Consider the following 19,423-nt stretch of genomic DNA (forward strand, 5'->3'; position numbering starts at 1 on the left):
TGCAATAATTAATTAATTTATTACAATTCTGTACATATTAGTATAGCAGAGACTCGTCAGCTTCCGAATTCTCTTGTGGGAGATCCCTCGATTATAACAGGAGTACTGCCAATAATTATCGTTTGACGCACTTGATCGTTACTGGTTCTCGTGGATGAAAAGCGGTTATTAGCAATTGCAGTGAGATGCTGAAAAAGAACGGTGAACCAGCATAAATGGAGCGGATGATGCATTGTTTGCCTTCGCCCACGCATCGTGTGCATTTTAATTGGTCGGGAAATGACAAATCGTGTGTATAATACCTCTCCTGAGATGTTGCGATCAATTAAGGTCAACGGCTAACCGATCGTTCTTCAGCAATATAGTAATACGCGTCCGTTTCGATTGGAGGAAGTTACACCGCAATAAAACCTGCAACGGAAATCGAAAACACGTGCACGTTACATGATCTGCACTGACGACGATCAATCTGGTCTTAAAACAAATAAATATTGTAGGGATTCCGTCACGTGATGCTCCACACTAGAAATCCTACGTCTATCGATTTTTTTCAACGCCCTGGAAATTTACATACCCTTTGCAATTTCAAACTCTCCTCGTCTCAGCCTCGCGTTAATTATTTTCTCTCTCTCTCTCTCTCTCTCTCTCTCTCTCTATTTTTATATATATAATTAACTCGCAACTGTCGAAATAACAATCTCCTTGTACCAATTTTTCTATAATTTTAATTATTCTCACACGACTACACTTTTTCCACTATTCGAGAGGTGCAATTCTTTCCATCGATTTTCTATACTAAAATCTCACGAGACTCCTTATCCTAGACTCATCTGTGCAGTTTTCTAAGGAACAATATAAACTACCGCAGTATATCCGCAGAATTAACAAACCATGATTTATATATATATAGATTATATATTTAAGTATACAAAAAACATGTGTACTGAGAAACTCGAGGTTTCTACGGTAAGAAAAAGAATAACATTTCTGGAAAGTTTAAATGAAATTTGAGGCACGTGTCTTCGAGGAATTTAAATTTCGTCGATTTAACAACTTTTTAGCTAGGTAATTGCGAAGGATCGAGATAAATGTTAGTATATTGGCAGACATTATCTGTACTATATGGAAGTAATGTCTTTTGATAGTTTGGACGAATTCGAGAGGATCTTGTTGTTTGCTGCAAGCCGAGAAGTGCTTATCTGTGAAACTTTGAGATCAATACAGTAATGCGTGAGAGAGACCACCCACTCAGTGCGGTCTTATCGTTAATTAATATTTCTTCGCGCCGAGGCAGATCGTGTGTTGAAAGGTGTAATCAAAGCAGGACCTTCGCGTTCGACGATTCATTGACCAGTAAACAACGGTGGCGCGCGCGTCTTTTGTTCGAATAATAATAATAACAACGCGGCGTGGAAAAATTACGAGAAACGTTAAACTCTCGCGGCTTCCGGCGAATCTCGTCTCGTCCGCTGATTTCTTGGAAAAGAAGAGACTAGTCTAAGCCGACCTTTTTCCATCTATTTTGGTCCTTACACACACGAGCGTGGCGTATTCGTGTACTACGACGCGCCCGACGCCAGACCACGTGACAATCACACGTCGCTCCGTTTCGCATCGAATAGTTGGGTCGCGATTCGCGAGATGAGAATCTATCGGATCGAAGAGATAATATTCCAGCAGTATGAAATTTCATTAAAGAGAGCAACGTTCAACGATGGAATTATCGGGAGATTGGTTAAAGCGGCCAAATGATAATTTATCTCTCGTACCGGTATTTATTAATTAAAAGTTTGTTTTAAATAACGATAGTTTTCACAGTTCGCCTCCGGATAATCAGCACTTTTAATAAACACCGACTTCCTGTTTACTCGCGTGCGCGAGAGCTCCGATTGCTTCGTTGAATTGGACGAGACGCGACTCGTGGTTGGAAAATTGAGAAACAACATAGAGGGAGGGTGGGGGGGGGGGGGGGGGGCAAAACTATTCGAGCCGATACCGATGATATGTTTATAGTGTTTGTAAAGTCGAAGCAACTTATTGTCTGGTGGAGGTCGCTTTGTTTTGATAAAATTCTAAGACCCGAGTTACGCAGTGGGCTCGTAAAGAGACGCGGCTGGATCGCGGTAAACAGCGAGTGTGGGGTGAAGGAGCGCGAGGCGACCGAAGGGACAGTCGAAAAAAGGTACGTACGTTCCACTCGCCAATCGGTAAAGGCGCTTGTGACGCGCCGTGTAATATGCCGAGTGCCGAGGAGTCCGGTGTCGAGCAACACTTATTTTGTTTTGAAACTCTACGGAGCCTCGTAATATTGCGCGTATATCTCGAGAAATCAAACGCAAACACGGCTCTCTGTTTATCGTCGTCGCGATGGATGGATCCGATAAACAGGATTCTAATAAGCTACGTCCAAAAACCATTTGCGTCTTTCGTAGTGATTCGCGTTACGCGCGGCGTAATCCGGTAAAAAGAGGCGATTGGAGATAAGCAAATAATGCAGCTAGCCACTATCTACGACAATAATCCGGTGATCCAATTCGCTTTTTCCAACAACACTGCGGCTTTTCGTGACGCCAGTAGTCCGCGCGGTGTCCCTCTAGGCCAGTGGTTCTCATTCCCCAGCGCAAGTATTTTATATTTAGCGACTCTTTACTCCCAGGTAGGCGAAACCGTAATAGTCTTTCCGCGTACACACCCAAGCCAACGACCAAAATAGAATTTCATTCCGCCAAGTACCTTATTAGAGAGGTGGATTAAAAAGACAAACAGTAACGGGCGAAAGAAGAGAAAGAAAAAGAGCGCAAGCGGTAATTCGACTAAGTGGCATTTCCCGAGGGTAATCGACACCGATTCCACCATAACGGAGGATCTTTAATTTTACGCTAATGTACCGCTGGAATTACGCTATATACATTTGGCTCGGTTTATATTTATAGAAGGCAATAACGATAAAGGCAGCGGGCAAACAAATTTATTTATGCCCGTATATACCCGAGTCTGGAAACTTCTCAAACAATCTCGTATCGCTGCTCAAATAGCGATAACCTGTGTCCACCGCGCGAGACGCGTTACTAATATTAAAAATACTAGATTTTCGCTTCTTCCTTTCCTCTTCTTCTCGCCCAAGTACGATCCAACACGGACCATAATTTTTTCCCGTTGTCCAAAGTATATAGAATCCTTCTCTTCTTCGATCAATTTCATTTAACGAAATTACTCGTTGGCTGCTCGTAAATTCACGAGACGATCACGGAGATAAGGGATAGCAGTGTCTGTGCAATTGAAACTTTTGTAACGAGATCGCGCGAAGGATTATAGTTCCGGCGAGAGAGAGAGAGAGAGAGAGAGAGAGAGAGAGAGAGCTATCTGGTCCGATCTTTTTCTTTGCAACGATAACGGACACGCGTGCTCGTTGACCCTGCAACGCAGCGTTTAAATGACGATAAAAGAGGAGAGGAAGCAAGAAGGCTCCTCGGGACGATTAGCGAAACTCTAGACTGTCCACCCCCTCTCTTCATCTATACAATACTTGAGAAAATTCCCCACGTTTAAAGCAGATTGGAGCACCACTCGAAATTTTTCTCTCGAAAATATATATATATATATATGTGTGTGTGTGTAACCGAAACCCGGCCAATATGCTTCGGCACTATCCATCCTAATCTCTTCGATACATCCCAATTTACGCTAATTACTTTAGCCTTCGTGACGCGCTCGCGTGGTCTTCGCGCCATGAGCTCTAATTACACTTTTCATTACCTGATTATTATTTAATCGAGGTGCACTTAGGGAGGAATTAGACACTTTCTATAAGAGTGGGAAGATCGATCGCGTACAAAATTGTCACGCTTCTCTCTCGACCAACGAATTTCTCGAGTTTCTTTTTTTTCATAATTAAGCAGCGAATATATCACACAGAGCTTTATATACGCATATGTATTTAGGATAAATCGTGCGACGAGACACGTGCAGTGCCGCGTAATTATATATCCTACCGGATCACGATTCTCGTGAGAAATATTATCTTCGTAGAAATATAATATACAGTGTACATATATATAATCAATGGTAACGGTCATTCGCTAGTTGACCCAGCGATTGAAAACTCAGAGTTATTGTATATACTTTCAATTATCTCACCGGAGGAAGCGTGAATTATTCTCGGGTAAATCGAGAAGTTTATTATTTAAAGAGAGAGAGAGAGAGAGAGAGACTGGCTCGAATAATGTACAGTTTATTTATCATAGGACAAGAAATTGAATAAACCAGTCAAAGACGCGCGTTATCGGTGAAAAAGGAACATATGTAGAAGAGGTTACGATAAGTTTGAGCGCAAACCGTCGAAGCGTTGCTGGAAATGGAGACGCTGGAATAAAGATACAATTCGAAACTAGTCGATAGGATTACGCTATTCCTAGAGAGGTCATCCGCGGTTGGTTATTGTACAAGTAATATTCGACGAAGCGAAAAACGTTCTATTCACTGCGGGTAAGCGTGTCGGAGAAAGATTGATCGGGGTGCGAGGGATCGAGAGGGAAAGGAATATAAAGTTTCGTGGAAGAACGGGAAGAGGGGAGGTTTTCAGAGTGCGTCGAGTATTTGATTATAATTTCGGAGTATATAGATATAGTTGGAGCAGAGCCGTGCAGCGTTGGGAGGTTTGTGCGGCAGTTTGCGCGGTTTACGCCGTTTAGGAGCTCGAGTCTACTGGCACTGCTGTGTATGCGTGACTGTGCGGGAAGAAGGCGCGTTGTACCGTTCGAATTTGTCGGAGGGAGGTTTGCCATTGGTCGAGGCGTGTGGCTCGAGCCAATCGCGCTCGAGTCGGGTCGTGCCGCTCCGCCGGCCTATAAAAGCTCGTCCCGCGCCGCTCTCGGGCTCAGACATCATACTAGCGTTGAAATGAGCGAGCCGAGATAGTTCTCAGTGAGTTCTGCAGCTCGCGCGCCTGCCCGGCACTGTGAGAAGCCGAGTAGCGGTTCTCTCGAGAACTTCAAAATTCACGCGAAATTATTCCTATCTCGTTTCGTTATGATATACTACTAGTCAGCAAAACTGGTCGCGTACCTACATTCGCATAGGATTCGCGCGCGCTCGTCTCCTGTACATATATAGTCTGTACAAAGTGTAAATACCAAAAAAAAAAACCGATCACGCCGAGTGTGTGCGGGCCTTCGAAGGAACAAGTGTGATAAGTCGAGTCAAACAAAGTGATATATACATATTGTATATACGTATATACAAATATATATAAAACATATATATATACACACTGCAGTGAGAGTAAAAGGGGAGAATCAAAAGACTGACGCGTATCGATTGCTGTGAAAAAACAATAATAGTCGCGACTCTTGTGTGTGCGAGAGAGAGAGAGAGAGAGTTGGGTACTCGTGTTTTTGTTGTATCTCTCATAATCGAACGTTCGGATTCTCGACTCGTTCGAGAGTTCGACGCCCAACGGCCTGAAAATTCCCACTAAAGTAGCGAGGAAGCTGACGAGGCTGTGCAGCAAGTGCAAGAAGATGGTCGGGAGCAACGGGACGATGATCGCCATTCGGCTTGTTCGCAGCAAGCTGAGGAAGAGGGAGGATCACTCGAACGCGGTTCATCCGGAGCCGGCGATGGTGCAGACGGTCGCGACCACCACTCCTCTGCCAACGAGCATCGTTCCCACGCAGGTCGACGGTTGCTGTACCCAAATCACTCAGATCACCACCACCTCCATCACCACCAACAACAACAGTACATCCTCCACCGACCTCGACAGCCCCTGCAGCATGCCTGATCCGATCTACGCGACGGTCAACCCAGCTGACCAATACATCTGGCAGTTCCCACCACCCTATCCGCCACCCCAGTACACGCTGTACAACGACCAGGTTTGTCTCTCTCTCTCTCTCTCTCTCTCTCTCTTATTCTCTATTTTCCTCTTAAAAAGATCCTTCGAATCCCCAAAGATGGAATAAGCCAACCAGTCCAACCAGTATTACCAGATCTCACCAGTCCGATCCAGCAATAGTCCATGCATGCTGGAACCAACGTATTCGAACCGATGCATGGGGACGATTCTCCGAGAGAGCAGCCTTTTCTCTCATATAATTAACTTTTCCCTCTTTCCGCTCTTCTATATTCTAAATATACTCTTTATCCACGGCATGTGTAGCTTTAGTTTTTTGCCGCTACTGTACAGCGTCGGTTTTTCCGAGGATATAAGGGTCGGTCGGTCGGTCGGTCGAGAGCGCTCCAAGTTTCCTTCTCTTTCCTCCTTCCCTTGCGTCTCCAACCCCTCCCCCCCCCCCCCCCCCCGACTGCAATGGGGAAAGAAAAATCAGCGATAAAAACACATGCTTTCCGTTTCACTATCGCATCGATAATACACCTATGTGTAACACGAGGTACTCTTCGGAAGCTTTCGTAAGCAATCGGCTTTGCGCAGCTGGAAGAAATTGTGGGGACAGTGACCCAGGTATAGGGTATACCTACGCTATATTCTCTACGTACTTCCTACTATTTTCGGGTCGATCGATGTTGCACGCCACTTTGCCTCCCTTACATTCTCGGGGAACGCGTTGTAATGCCTCGCTCGTCCACGTCCACGTCCACAACCTGATCGATTTCTCCCCACGCGGACCTTCCCAACTCTTCTCCGTCTATACAGATATACTCTGTGCTATATGTATATAGCTATACACCGAACGGAGAAGAGGGCTAAAAGCCAGATAATTAAGGCTTATCTTGGCAAATGCGCGTATTTTTATCGACGTTTCGTGGCTACCGTGACAACGAAGGGCGATAAAAGCTGCCTGCTTCGATCAATATACCTCCTCCTCTCTACATAACATATACATTTCTAAAAACTAACGCACGCACGTGCGACACTGGGCTCTAAACGCGTTACTTTGAAAAGTAGAATCAACGGTTCTCCAACTCCCGAGGAATTAATTCCACGAAACTCTGGCGAAACTTTGACCGTTCCTAGCGAAGATTCACGGCTACTTTCAGGCGACTGGCCCGACCATAACTCGTGAAACGTTGGACGTGCGAGGAGAGTTACGCCAGTAAAGATCTTAGCTACTAATTAATTATAAGCTGTGCTGGCGCTATCGATTCTTCAAGGACGTAGCACGCGAGAGTATATACGAGTGAAAGAAAAAGGGTTTAGAGAGAGAGAGAGAGAGAGAGATAGGTCTGGCAAACGAGCTGCATTGTAAGGTCGAGGCACGACTCAGGCTTGCCAGCCGTCAGAAAAATCCTAAACAATCGGCGACGTTGCCACTTCTTTACGCTTTGTTGCCGTCTTGTGACATCGGGTATTTCACTGTTTCATGCTCCACTTACGCCGGAGCCACCACTGTATACTTTCTCGCCTCTACCTCGGTGGATCGCCTTACCTGTTCCCTCGCCAATGCATCGACGAAAAATCGACTCGTTAAACTTTTCAAAGCACCGACGAATCTGGCAAAAATCTCTGTCGAGTCTACTACACCGTACGTGGTTATCGTAGGAAATTCGATACAGGAAAGTCACAGTCCCTCAGCCGGATTTCCCGGTTAATGGCCATTGTCATTTGTGGAGCCTGCTTCTTTTCAACCTCGAGCAAATTAATTTCTATAAAGATTTCGACTAATCATCGCGTGGCTTTCCAAGAAGAAGGGCAATTTCTATAATTCCCTTCATTTCCATTGAATACGTTTCTCTACAGAGACTACGAAGACCGGGGCATTACGCGTGGCGCGCGAAGCGACGCGCCTGGCTTGCTGTAAATGTTGCAACGCGCGTCTCGACTGTCAGGCGCGTCGTGTTCCTCTCATCGCTAGCCGACGCGCTCTTCTGGCGCGCCGCTCCGCACGCCTGTATAATTCCGGCCTAATATTATTCTACGACAACTATAAAAACTCATAGATACACTTTTCTTCATCAGTTATTCAACATGCAATTTCAAATACTTTTCTATTTATTCTATATTCAAGAAAATATCTTTCTGTCACAAACAAGTGTTTGCATAAATAATATATACGATTTCAGTGATTTCAATTTCTAATTTCAGTTATTTTTTATCATTAACATTTTTCGTCAACTATCAGCATTATAGTGCCTGCCTAAATATTGATTTCACTACTTTCTCAATTTTTAATGTTTTTCTAAATAGTACACGTTTGATATTTCCAGTAAGGCTCAACGATCTCATTTTCAACGGAAAATATTTTGTGAGATTTATACAGTTTTTCATTACCAACAAAGATTTACAAAAGTATACCAAGTCCTGTTATCAGTAACAATATATATATATATATATATATATTTCAAGAAAAATGTAAACTTTTGTAGAGTGAAATTGTCGATACTATAGCTGCCATTCATTCTAGGAATGGTAGTGGAATATATCATAGTTGAACTACTATTTGCCGTGTGTCAGGACCTCGAAAGTGTCTGGTTGAGAAGAACGAAGAAAGATGAAAGAGAGGACGGGGAAGAAAGTTTGAATGTTTGTAGCGAGGGCGACGTGGCGCGAGGTGTCTCGGTCGGGTTAGTCTCGAATCAGACTGCAGAGTGCACGCACGTTTTCGAGTGGTTGGCCACTTTTGTGCGTGCCAGGTCGCCTTCGGCCTGGCGCTAAATTTACCGTGGGTGGGCGAGCACGTTCGTTTGCCAGCCGGGATGCGGGACGCGGGACGGATAGACGGAATGGGGTGGGGTGCAGCTGTCTCGTTGCCTAAATAACGCTGGCCTTTCTTTGGCTAAACAGCCGCGCGCGCGCGCGCGCAGCAGGATCTCTCTACTAATTTAATGAGAATCTACATATAATTTTACGGGGGAGCTCTTGACTGCGCGTTACAGTGTCGCGTGTCTCGCCACGAGATATATACCCCTTATCACACTTTTACTCCCGCACTTTTCACGTAGAATTATCGCTCGACGAAAAACCTTTAAACCTTATCGCACGTGGCTAAAATATTCTACAAGGTTGTGCTCGATTTATTTTAAACCTCCGGCCTTCGTTCGTCTACCTGCGTGCATGATGAACATTTATATTTATTGCTCGACTCTTCCAGTTTTCCCAACTGGTCGACTCTCGCGTTCTCCGTCCGATCGCGTTGACATTCCTCGAGGGTTGAACTTGTCTTCTCTCTCTCTCTCTCTTTCTCGGGGTATTTCGAGAGGAAGATTCTCTTTCTCTCGCTTTCCTTTTTCGCGTCTCGAGTGGTTTGTCCCTTTGCTTCTTATTTTCTTTTCGCCTCTTCTCCTCCTCCTCCTCCTCCCTTGGAGTCCCTGTAGCACATTGGTCCCCGTTTTGTAACGCCTCTTCCGGACACGATATATCCTCCTTTTTCTCAGCCGCTTCTTCTTTACCTGCCTCGCAAACGTATATACTATACACACATGTTCATTTGCTCGTTCATTGTACACATACTCGGGTAAAGGCGCATAAATTTTACCAGAGATTCGTCCGACCGAGCAGCTCAAAGGTCGAATTAAATTTGTCTTTCCTCTACAATATAGTCTAGACGCTCTCTCTCTCTCTCTCTCTCTCTCTCTCTCTCTCTCTTTCTTTTTAAGCCCGTCTGGTATTATAAATAGCGTTCAATACGGTTTCCTCGAATTTTCGCGTAAAATTAAAATTTCAGAAGTATCGTGCGCGCGGGCGCGTGGCCTTTCGTAAAACGAGCGTTGCTCGTCGGATAAAGACCTCGCGTTACCTTGATGATTGCGCCCTTCGAGTCGATCTGCATACCAATCGATAAGCGTTCGATAACTCTCGGACACTGCTGGGAAGCAAAAGCAACAATCGCTCGCTTTGCTTTACTCTCGCGTCACGTACAAAATTAAATCATCGTGCTTGACGATATCGTTGCACGCGAATATCATGGTCGAACGTGGATGAAATTCGAGTTTTTTTACTCGCGAAGCACTTTGGTGAAAATTACAGCTACCACGTCAATGCTTTATTATTAATTGTGCAACGCCCGTCGCTAAAGTGGATGATGCACCATTTCCCATTCAGCTTTTCTGTTTCATCATTCGCGCGTAAGCTTATTCTCAAATTATTCCATTTATTTTTATGGTTGCATGTGGCCGTGCATCGAGAAATTATCGCTCTCGATCGCTATCAATCTTTGTTGTAATCATCATCAGGGATTTAAGGATAAACGCGGGAAATGATGGATTTTATTTTCCGGCCGAAATTAGACGTACGGCGCTATGACTCATCGATGGATCATTAACCGTTTTATCCGTAAAAAGACTCGAGTTTGACCGATCGATCGATATAATTAATCGCATAGGGATTTAAGGATCGAGCGAATAAAATAATTATTGCAACGCGGAGTTTGTCTCGCGCTAAGCTCGCGTGCTATTGGTTCGGCCACTGAATTGAGCCAATCTAAAATAGGCTAGACATATACGTCACGATGGAAAGAAACGCTTAGTGGCTATAGGTGGCGCTGCATATAACGCATCGAGTGAAAGGATTTTGCGGGGGTTTGCGATGTGTAATCTTGGATATTTTAAGAATGCCTGCCACAGTAGTCTTGGGAGTCGCTAAAAACCAGAATGGAAAGAATAATGAGCGATTCTTTCGCGTCAATTATGCAATAGCCCGCGCGGTATTATATCACTGGGCGTGCACATAACCTGCAATACGCGAGTGGGTGTGTAGCAGCGACCAGACGCGTTGCACCTTTGGTCAGGTCGAAGGCGTCTCGTCACCGCACTTAAAATCCCGGCTATTCCTGGTACACACGAGTATCCTTATAATTTATAAAGGAAGTTATTGATAGCGCGAAATATACACCTCCTACACTTGTACATTACACTTCCTCAGCCTTCTAGAAGCAGTCGAATAACAAACTTTCTTTATCTTGCAGGATACTCTCGTACACGCATTACCGACGGATAGGTCAGGATTCGCAAAGGGCTTCCGCAAGAACTTTGGAGGGCGCTGGCGTCGCTTAGTGAAAAGGAAACCCGAGACGGAGACTTGTGCCATTCCTCCCGAACTGAAGGATCAGCTAAAGACGATCTACGTGTATTGACGAACCATCCAGGCCCGTCTCCATTAGACTAAGTTTATTCTAAAATCCATCATATCTCTTACGACACGACACATTATCACGAGAGATAGTCCGCAACGACCAACGAGTCCCGAGGAAAAGGAGTTCGGACGACGCGTGCTCTTCCCAAAGACAATGAAAATGGATAACACCGAAAGGAGTGGTATATCTTGGGAGCTTAACAAATTTTTACCATTCGAGAGTTATTGGTCGCGAAAGAAGAGGAAAGATCTTCAAAAGCATATCTGATCCCCGTACATATCTTGTAAGATAGAGTCCGAGTGACAGAAAATATATTTTCAAGAATCTCAAGTCGGATGCATCCGTGAGAAATCCACCACAGAGTATTATCGTCAATTTTCTCGTTCTCGAGGAATCGGAGTAGACGTATACATCCCTTGCTCGTTTTGCCGTGGAGATTTCGTAGAGGAGGAAGACGAAGAGGGAAGAGATTCTTTGTGTATCAGGGATTGGTCGTCGAGAGAAGGAAAGAAGAGCTAGGACCGCGAAAGGATCTCTCCGCCGATGTAATATCGCGTGATATATGCGAGGGACAAAGTTGCAGGGGGGATACGGATGCTGAAGAGTAGGGATTAATGGAAGGTACGGTTTGAATTTCGAACATATCATATAGAGTGCCTGAGGGGAGGAGAGGAAAAAGAAGAAGAAGAAAAGGGATGAAACTCTCGTCGATCCCTTCGTCGAGGATTCGTCGTTTGGAGAGAGAAAATTGCTACGAGCAACGCGAGAGTTCGTCCATCAAACTGGATCTATTGTACCTTCGCGTCCAAACGAAGAATCACCCTCGTGGGGAGAGAATCTTCTGTGATCGAGATATGAACGAACAAAAAAAAAAACAGAAAGAAAAATAAAGTGCCTTCGTAAAGCAATCCCGATTAGCGTTTGGGATGAAAATCTGGGAAAAGCACTGGTTTCGATAAGTTGCTGGACTTGGATGATGCATTGGACGATGTAGGCATCGAGAATTTTTCATGAGACTGAAACGTAAAGAGTACGACAACGCGAGTTACCTCGTAGCTTTTGTGTACGTTTTTACACGATTAGTAGGAGAATTCACTTTGAATCACTAGTATTAATGTATACCTGAGATATACGATCGACGGGGTTGTCCGGTGATTTCCATCGTGTCCTTTAAATCTCCTACCAAAATCCGAAGGATTGTAAAGAATAAAAAAGTATAAAAGAAAAAAAAATTTAAACTAGAAAAGAGGAATAATTTTTCGAGGTTTCCCTGCAATCTCTGGACAGCTCCGTCGCCTGTAAATAGGTGTATAAAGCAACGAAGGCGTACGAATTTAATCCTTATTAATGGCCGAATGTCGAGTCGACCAGCGATTCTCCTTCGCACACGCGTCTCACGAGCTTATAGTGTGTCACTTAGGATAGATCAGTAGGGGAAATAATATACGGCGGATCTTCAACTGGTTAAACTGGAAAAGTGTACAGAAAATAAACTATTTGCCTCCGTAGCCCCGTAAAAAGTCAACGAAATTGAAAAGAAAGTAGGATTGATCACGTAGTGACTTGTTAATTGGGCCAATTTAAGATTAATGCTATACGAGACGGCTCATATTGAGCCCTTACTATACGCTAATATGGTATTGTAGTTGTATTGTTGTATTAAGATGTAATATTATCGCGGAAAGAAAATAATAAACACTTTCATCTAGCTCACACACGTGGAAGAATTTCGCGTACAATATTATTTGGATTCTCAAAAAACCAGACCCTATTTTCTAGCGTGTAAGCCCCAGCTATTCATCATCTTCTATTCTTATAAGAGCTCTCATATTAAATACGCAGCTTTCCCATAATTACGATATTATCGTTAATTTATGCAATTTGGTGGTATATATATATATATTGTGAAATATTGTAAGTTTTTTAGGCGAGAGAAGCGTTGCGCTTAGGTGAGCTGTAAATTTTTGATCGTATCCAAGAATCGTTCCTTCGCAGCCCAACCTTCGTAATTCTTTCAATAAAAGTATTGCAGACTTTTCTTTTCTGTAAATATAGTGATATAACTTTTATTTAAATTGACGCGATGGCACAGTGTTTTAGTACGATGCAAATTATTGTAAGAATCAATGACGTGCCTACTAAATATATACATATTAACTGTACAATATATCATCTTTTGTAAAAAACGGAATTAGGCTGGGACTACAAGTACCCACCACCTAGTCACTTGATAATGCTATATTGACAACAATCTTGTAACAACTGTATCAGTTTGTCGAAATTTCTGGTGCAGCTTGAATTTTTTATTCTGATCATCCATTTGAATACAACAATATCAAATAAAGTATTTAAATCTAAAACTCGCTTCGTTACATCAATCCCTCTATCCCTTAAGAAATCAATAAATGATTAGTCGTATATTTCTTTTACAACATCACTGCAAATAAAATTAAATTTAATGCTTCTAAAGTGTCGTCCATATATATAATTATCATTTAAATTTTAATGTCTTCCTCATGGCTCGTGGATCGAGGTACGAACGAACATGAACTTGACAAATTGTCTCCACAAGCGGATCGGCCAATTGTCGTGAACGCCGCGCGAGTCATTCTGCTTTCCCGCGAAAGTTAGTTGCTGAATTTATGTGGCCTTTCATTAATTGTTTAGTTCCCCTCTGCTGTATATAATATAATTACTCTCAATCATAAAGGACAGAATCCATAAACTTCTCGAAAAAGAATCGAGTCTCTATTATTTGCTTATAATAGCTAGGCCCATTGAACTGCCGGCGAGATTGTTTTACCAAGTAAATGAGGCAATGATGACTCGGAGCTTCTCAAGACCACCTAGCAACACGACTATAATACGCTCGAACCATCAGCGCCTTCCAGCTGCTCGCGCGCGCACAACTAATTACCGCGCGACCCGTTCTATCTAGCCTCCGCACAAATTCACCCTATCCTCCTCCCCTCAAACATGCACAACTTCACCCATCTTCTTCAAACCAAAACTTTACACTCGCAAGCATTAGGCGATATTCGAATTATACAATGATATTAATAAATCCCTCTATACCACAGTCTTCGGTCGATCACTCTATCGCTTCGTTTTCAGGGATCAGCAAAGTAGATACATATATACAATATAGTTTTGCATGATACTTCAATTTATTACCTAATAATAATTTTTACATCATTTGTACATACAACACTGGGTACGAAATATTTTCATGAAACAATCGAGAGATTGCACACAAAGTGGAAAAATACAATCTTTAATATATATTATGATTCATCGAATGTCTCGGTTTACCAAAGTAAATAACAGATGTATTTTGATTAAATTTACAAATCTACAAATCACAACAAAGCTTACACGCTCTCTTGGGCATATCGCTTATTAACGATATACTTAAAAAAAAAAAAAACATTTCACACATCTTAGACAATTAATTTAGTTGAGTAATTCACAAATGTTTTTGTGGAAACCACTTAAAAAATATATTGTAGATTCATTTTGATTTGTCGAAGCAAACTTGTGGCTGATCGTTTAAGCAACACATTTTTAGAAATAGATCATTTATATTATGCACATACCGCAGTGTTCAGATTGCAGAAAGATATTTTCTCGCAGAAAAACGCTAACTTCAGGTCAGGTAAAAAGAATCGCATCGCAGATTCGCTGTCTGCTACGTTATTGAGTTCTGGATTGTTTGTCTTATTAAAAACAGTGATAGTTGTTTTTTTTTTATAAATGTTCAGAATTGCAATAAAGCTAAAAAACAGTAAGTCTGGTTTAATGTTATAAAGTATATCAGTCTATTTATCCTCCATTTTAGTTATCTTACTTTTTAGGTTATGTAAAAGTTATAATAGCTTTAATAATAAACCTCTCTTTCGCGTTCAGCACATTGATTTTTACATTAATAAGTTTCAATACTTTTCTACTTACGTTCTTATAACATCAACTTCACTTTTGTGAGATATTATTGATTTGGCATATCTTTTTGATATATAGTATTCGCTTATACATAGATTTTGTAAATATCAAAGTTTCAAGAATATATTTGTCCTCAGTCTTATATACTTATTTGTTTCCAGATTACAATTATCTTTTATACCGGAAGATGAGTAGCTCTTTCACGGACAATCCAGTAGAGTCATCCATTAGGAAAAAATTGGAGCAATCTTTACAGCCAAAATATGTAGAAGTCATTAATGAATCTTACATGCATAATGTACCCAAAGGAGCAGAGACACATTTTAAAGTAGTAGTAGTCTCTGAACAGTTTGTAGATCAACCACTTATCAAAGTAAGGATATCTTCTTTACATTTATTCTCAAGGAAACAATAATGACATTATATTCTGCTTCCCCTCTTAGCGCCATAGAATAATCAATGAGCTGCTAAACGATGAATTGCAATCTGGAGTTCATGCTTTGTCCATTGTCGTAAGTTTTAGTTTATATAATTATATTGCAAAAGATTTTACATTCCCTAATCTTAAATTAACTTTTTAAATTAAATTGTTAAAGGCCAAAACTCCAAAACAATGGGAAGAGAGTAATAAAATAATAACTGAAAGCCCAGCATGCAGAGGAGGCTTTGGCAAATGACTGCACATGGTGCAGTAAGTATTTCTCTGATTTTTTCTCTTTAAATTAAAATTGTGTACACATTCTACCAAGTAAAGGCTATAAAAGTTGCCAATTACAAAACTTTTAATGCACTAAATGAATTTCTTTAAAATTAAAATTTGGTTAAATTACAAAATAAAATACAATAGAAAATAAAAAATTTCACTAATGTCACAAAGAAAATGTATCCAATCTTAGCTTTCCTTCATTCTCTGTAAGATAAAGAATATCAGCCATTGATTGCTCAGCTATTGCCTCTTCAGCTTTCTCGTGCATCTATGAATTAGATATATTTTTATACGATCAAGTTCCATAGAAATTTTTGGAAAATTCAATACATACCCCTCTAAATTGAGTATCGTTGGGTGGATATTTGAAATTTGGCCCAAAATTTACAGACACTGTAGCACTCTTGTGAATAGAAATTGTAGGAAAGTAGGCACCTTTGTTAATATCCAAGAAAGCTTCTCCTTGATTGACTCCATTTTTATAAAATATTATTTTACTGCCAGAGGCAGGTTTCAGAGCTTTAAGTGCCTCTGGAACCTGATCCTTCTCTTCATAGTAAAGGTGGCTTTTAAATTTCACTAATGGCTGAAAAAGTCGGAATTTATAGATCGATGAATTGTAATAATATTTCATTTCTGCAACTTACTCTATCTTTGTATGTATTTGGAATATGAGACGATTCGTGCGTGTCTGGCATTTGCATAAGAAAACCAAGGGTATCTCCCTCCCCATAATTGCTGCTATAGTGCTTACCTTTGCTTTCATGAAATCTAGTACCTTTTCTATTGAAAATGATCAAATTTCATTTATTATTTTATTTCTAGTACTAATTTGTTATAACATTAAATAACTTAAATACCTAGATCTCCATGAATAGCCAAATTTATCATATCCTAAGGGAGCTTGTAGATTAGCATATTCTTGACCCCATCCAAGTCTTGTTGCTGAACCTTCTGGCATTTCCTCAATAGTTGCTTCCCAGTACCAAGTTCCTTTACTCACACCTTAAATGAAATAAAAATATTCTTAAATATACGTGTATAATAGGAGAATTTTCAACCAGATCTTTAAATAATTTCATAAATTTCAACATACAATGCGTAGCTCTGACCATACAATATCCTTTTTCTCCAGTGACAGCCAATCTATCCTCCGATATTTTTAATTGCGGCGCACGGTCGTGTAAAGCTAATAAGACTGCACTAGGACTCAATGCTCTATACAACCATCCTGGTATTGGTTTTCCAGCCCAATCACTGCTCTCATCAAATTCCTACACAAAAATAACATAGGTATGAACGGTTTTACGTTTCATTGCAATATATATATATATATATATATGTAGATTAATTTCGAAGTAATTATTTACCTGTCTAAAAGGCGCATGTGGATCAGGCTCAGCAAGAATATACCTATATCCATCTTTGTTAAAAGGATGTTCCAGAGGATAGCCATGAGCAGGTAATTTGGGAGCAGCCATATCTGATCCGCGTCCTTTTTTACCAGGCCCTGTACCAGTTCCTTCACCAGGAAATTTGCGTTTTGCATTGCGACCACGTAAGCCTCCACTGAGCGGCACTAAACAATTCATAATATAATTAGCTTAGTGAGATCAATTCTGTGATTGTATTGCAGCAAGAAGAATCATGTTACTTCTATTTAAAATACAATATCGTTTTATCAGTAAGCTCTTACTAAGCAATGAGACAATCAATGCAGAAAGATAAAGCCATACATTTTCAATTGATCTAAATTTGGTAGAATGCTTGATAAGATTAGAGAAGAGAGAATTTACTAAAATAATAAGAATAAACTAATACATATTAGGAAAAAAACAAGTATTTGGACATTTTCCATCTTTTTCATGAGAAGTATTATTGAATCGTCAAAAGAATTATAATAAATAATCTTATTACTTACCTACATGCTGGACACCCATTTCTGTTATTTTCAAATGACCTCCTTTTATCATAGCTTCATAATTGGGTTTTATCATTATCAGATCTGAGCTAAGCAGCCCAAATAATTGTCCATCAATGGTCTCATCCATTGTGAACAGAGTGCCTACATCTTTTAGCAGGGCTCTGTGGATCTAGAATTGAAAATGTTAGTGCTAGCTCATTTCTCATTTTTTGTATGAAATAGCTATTATTAATGTAAATATATTTTTTCAACTTACAGTCGCGTGCCATGATTGTGTAACTCTTCTTGGCATTGTAGTCATACTTTCCCAGTGACATTCGATAAATGGTATTATATCTTTATCCTTGTGAAACAAATTTTTAGACTCACTGTCTTTTTGACCAAGTTGTAATAAATTTGCAATTGCTGATACACACATTTGAGGAAATGCTAAACAAAAATTAATAATGAATAAATACCAATTTGTCAAACTTTTAAATTACATAAATGGCATATCTTACAGGCTTGATTTTTTTTAAAACTTTCTAAGCCAGTTGGTGAGCAATTTTTACACATAAAAATGTAATTCATCATAAATGGTACTAATTTACCCAACTGATATCCTATACAAGATTCATGAAACCACCTTGAGCAACTTGCGCACAAAAGTTCTGCAATATTAAGGTTCCTATCCTTTCCACTATAAGCAAAAATTAGCTTAGATTATTAATCAATGCATTGTATAAAATAATGTAAATGTATTACATGTACCAATAACAATTTCCACTATCATTGTTGCTGGATCTGTTGTTATTGATTGTTTTATCAATAAACTCTTGTCTTCCTTTATCTATATCTTTTTCATCAATCTTTATGTTAATTTTTTCCTCTGTTGGAGTTACTGGTGGTGTCTCGGATTTTTCAACAGGACTGTAAAAATACAAATACGTAGATAAATATCAAGGTTTTAATTTTCCTAACCTCAAACTCAAATGTTCTTTAATACATTCTTTAGGATATGTAAGAAGTAATTGAACTAATTTATTAATCGAAGGAATTAGAAATAATGTTTTTAACCATTAAATATTATTATTACCTCTCTACTTTCTCTTCTGACATTTTGGCTCCAATAGATTGTTAAACTTTATCGTACTTTATCTTGCTTTGGTTTTTAGGGTTTGTTAAATACCACATTCAATCCTGATCTAAAGACTTTGAGCTTGATGGGATAATCATATCCCTTCTCACATTTTCCTTCATGGGAAACTCGAAAACACAGGTATGTACACGGCTTTTTAATGCGCGAAGCGGCTTTTAATTATTGTTTTGTATAAACATACACACACTAATGACCTTCGTGTATCTTCGAACATTGTCGGCATACCTCGCCTCGTATCGGGTAAAGTGTTGGCGGGCGCGGGCGATTCGAATCTTCCATGGATCAATCAGTAACGGGAAGGCGTATACCGAGGATAATACTGACATTACAGGAAGATTGAACCTGTTACATTGTCTTTTTTTTATAACAAATATTGAAAATCGAATCGCTCGCTCTGTAATGCCGGTATACGCCTTCTGGTTAATAATGGTTTTTACAGGGGCTTTAAATACGTGTACGATATTGGTTTTATAATCATTCTTATTCGTTATTGTTTTATTGCACATACTTCTATATTAAAACACACACCACTGTAGTAGTCTTTAACATTTGAGCAGATTAAAATTGTTTATAAAGATTATGTGTGTTGTGTATTTTTCGTTCAATTTTATATTTTAAGAAGACACATCTGAATCGTTAAAGTACATTGACAAACTCATCGTTTCGATGTTGTAATCACAATTAAA

The 19,423-nt window shown here is 40.3% G+C and overlaps 3 protein-coding genes and 1 long non-coding RNA gene across 6 annotated transcripts in view; 2 read left to right on the forward strand and 2 right to left on the reverse strand.

Moving 5' to 3' along the window:
* Positions 1-12,743, forward strand: part of LOC136778291 (uncharacterized) — a 73,254-nt gene extending 60,511 nt beyond the window's left edge. For all 3 annotated transcript variants that reach the window (XM_066735007.1, XM_066735009.1, XM_066735008.1), the window contains 2 exons: positions 5,567-5,876; positions 10,863-12,743. In XM_066735007.1, coding sequence (XP_066591104.1) covers positions 5,567-5,876; positions 10,863-11,030 — 478 coding nt within the window. In that variant the 3' untranslated portion in view covers positions 11,031-12,743. The remainder of the gene's footprint in view (positions 1-5,566; positions 5,877-10,862) is intronic.
* LOC136778292 (uncharacterized) lies at positions 68-5,514 on the reverse strand. Its single transcript, XR_010823391.1, has 3 exons — positions 2,191-5,514; positions 303-411; positions 68-188 (listed from the first exon to the last, which is right to left on the reverse strand). It is a non-coding gene; the product is annotated as an uncharacterized lncRNA (long non-coding RNA).
* Positions 12,744-14,210: 1,467 nt separating the features above from the next.
* Positions 14,211-16,951, forward strand: LOC136778221 (DNA-binding transcriptional regulator BolA). The gene is made up of 5 exons (XM_066734873.1): positions 14,211-14,814; positions 15,131-15,342; positions 15,413-15,481; positions 15,566-15,660; positions 16,811-16,951. Exons 1-4 carry the CDS (start codon positions 14,784-14,786, stop codon positions 15,644-15,646), a joined length of 393 nt encoding a protein of 130 aa, XP_066590970.1. The 5' UTR covers positions 14,211-14,783; the 3' UTR covers positions 15,647-15,660; positions 16,811-16,951.
* Positions 15,676-18,901, reverse strand: ash2 (Set1/Ash2 histone methyltransferase complex subunit ash2). The gene is made up of 11 exons (XM_066734872.1): positions 18,675-18,901; positions 18,350-18,508; positions 18,100-18,278; positions 17,856-18,028; positions 17,597-17,768; positions 17,046-17,254; positions 16,772-16,949; positions 16,536-16,680; positions 16,323-16,458; positions 16,010-16,261; positions 15,676-15,943 (listed from the first exon to the last, which is right to left on the reverse strand). Exons 1-11 carry the CDS (start codon positions 18,695-18,697, stop codon positions 15,839-15,841), a joined length of 1,731 nt encoding a protein of 576 aa, XP_066590969.1. The 5' UTR covers positions 18,698-18,901; the 3' UTR covers positions 15,676-15,838.
* Positions 18,902-19,423: the final 522 nt, after the last annotated feature.

The sequence above is a fragment of the Prorops nasuta genome, unplaced genomic scaffold (assembly GCF_024137725.1).
Source record: "Prorops nasuta isolate Cenicafe-Biocafe unplaced genomic scaffold, Cenicafe_Pnas_1.2 PNAS00014, whole genome shotgun sequence".
NCBI lineage: Eukaryota > Metazoa > Arthropoda > Insecta > Hymenoptera > Bethylidae > Prorops > Prorops nasuta.

What these genes read in the sequence shown, in the direction of transcription:
- LOC136778221 (XM_066734873.1), top strand. Translation starts at nt 14,784, where the DNA reads ATGTTCAGAATTGCAATAAAGCTAAAAAACA. An exon ending in TGCAATAAAGCTAAAAAACA is followed by an intron (nt 14,815 to 15,130) that starts GTAAGTCTGGTT and finishes ATTTGTTTCCAG; the next exon opens with ATTACAATTATCTTTTATAC. An exon ending in TTCATGCTTTGTCCATTGTC is followed by an intron (nt 15,482 to 15,565) that starts GTAAGTTTTAGT and finishes AAATTGTTAAAG; the next exon opens with GCCAAAACTCCAAAACAATG.
- ash2 (XM_066734872.1), bottom strand. Translation starts at nt 18,697, where the DNA reads ATGTCAGAAGAGAAAGTAGAGAG. An exon ending in TTTTAAAAAAAATCAAGCCT is followed by an intron (nt 18,029 to 18,099) that starts GTAAGATATGCC and finishes ATTTTTGTTTAG; the next exon opens with CATTTCCTCAAATGTGTGTA. An exon ending in TATGGTCAGAGCTACGCATT is followed by an intron (nt 16,681 to 16,771) that starts GTATGTTGAAAT and finishes ATTTCATTTAAG; the next exon opens with GTGTGAGTAAAGGAACTTGG.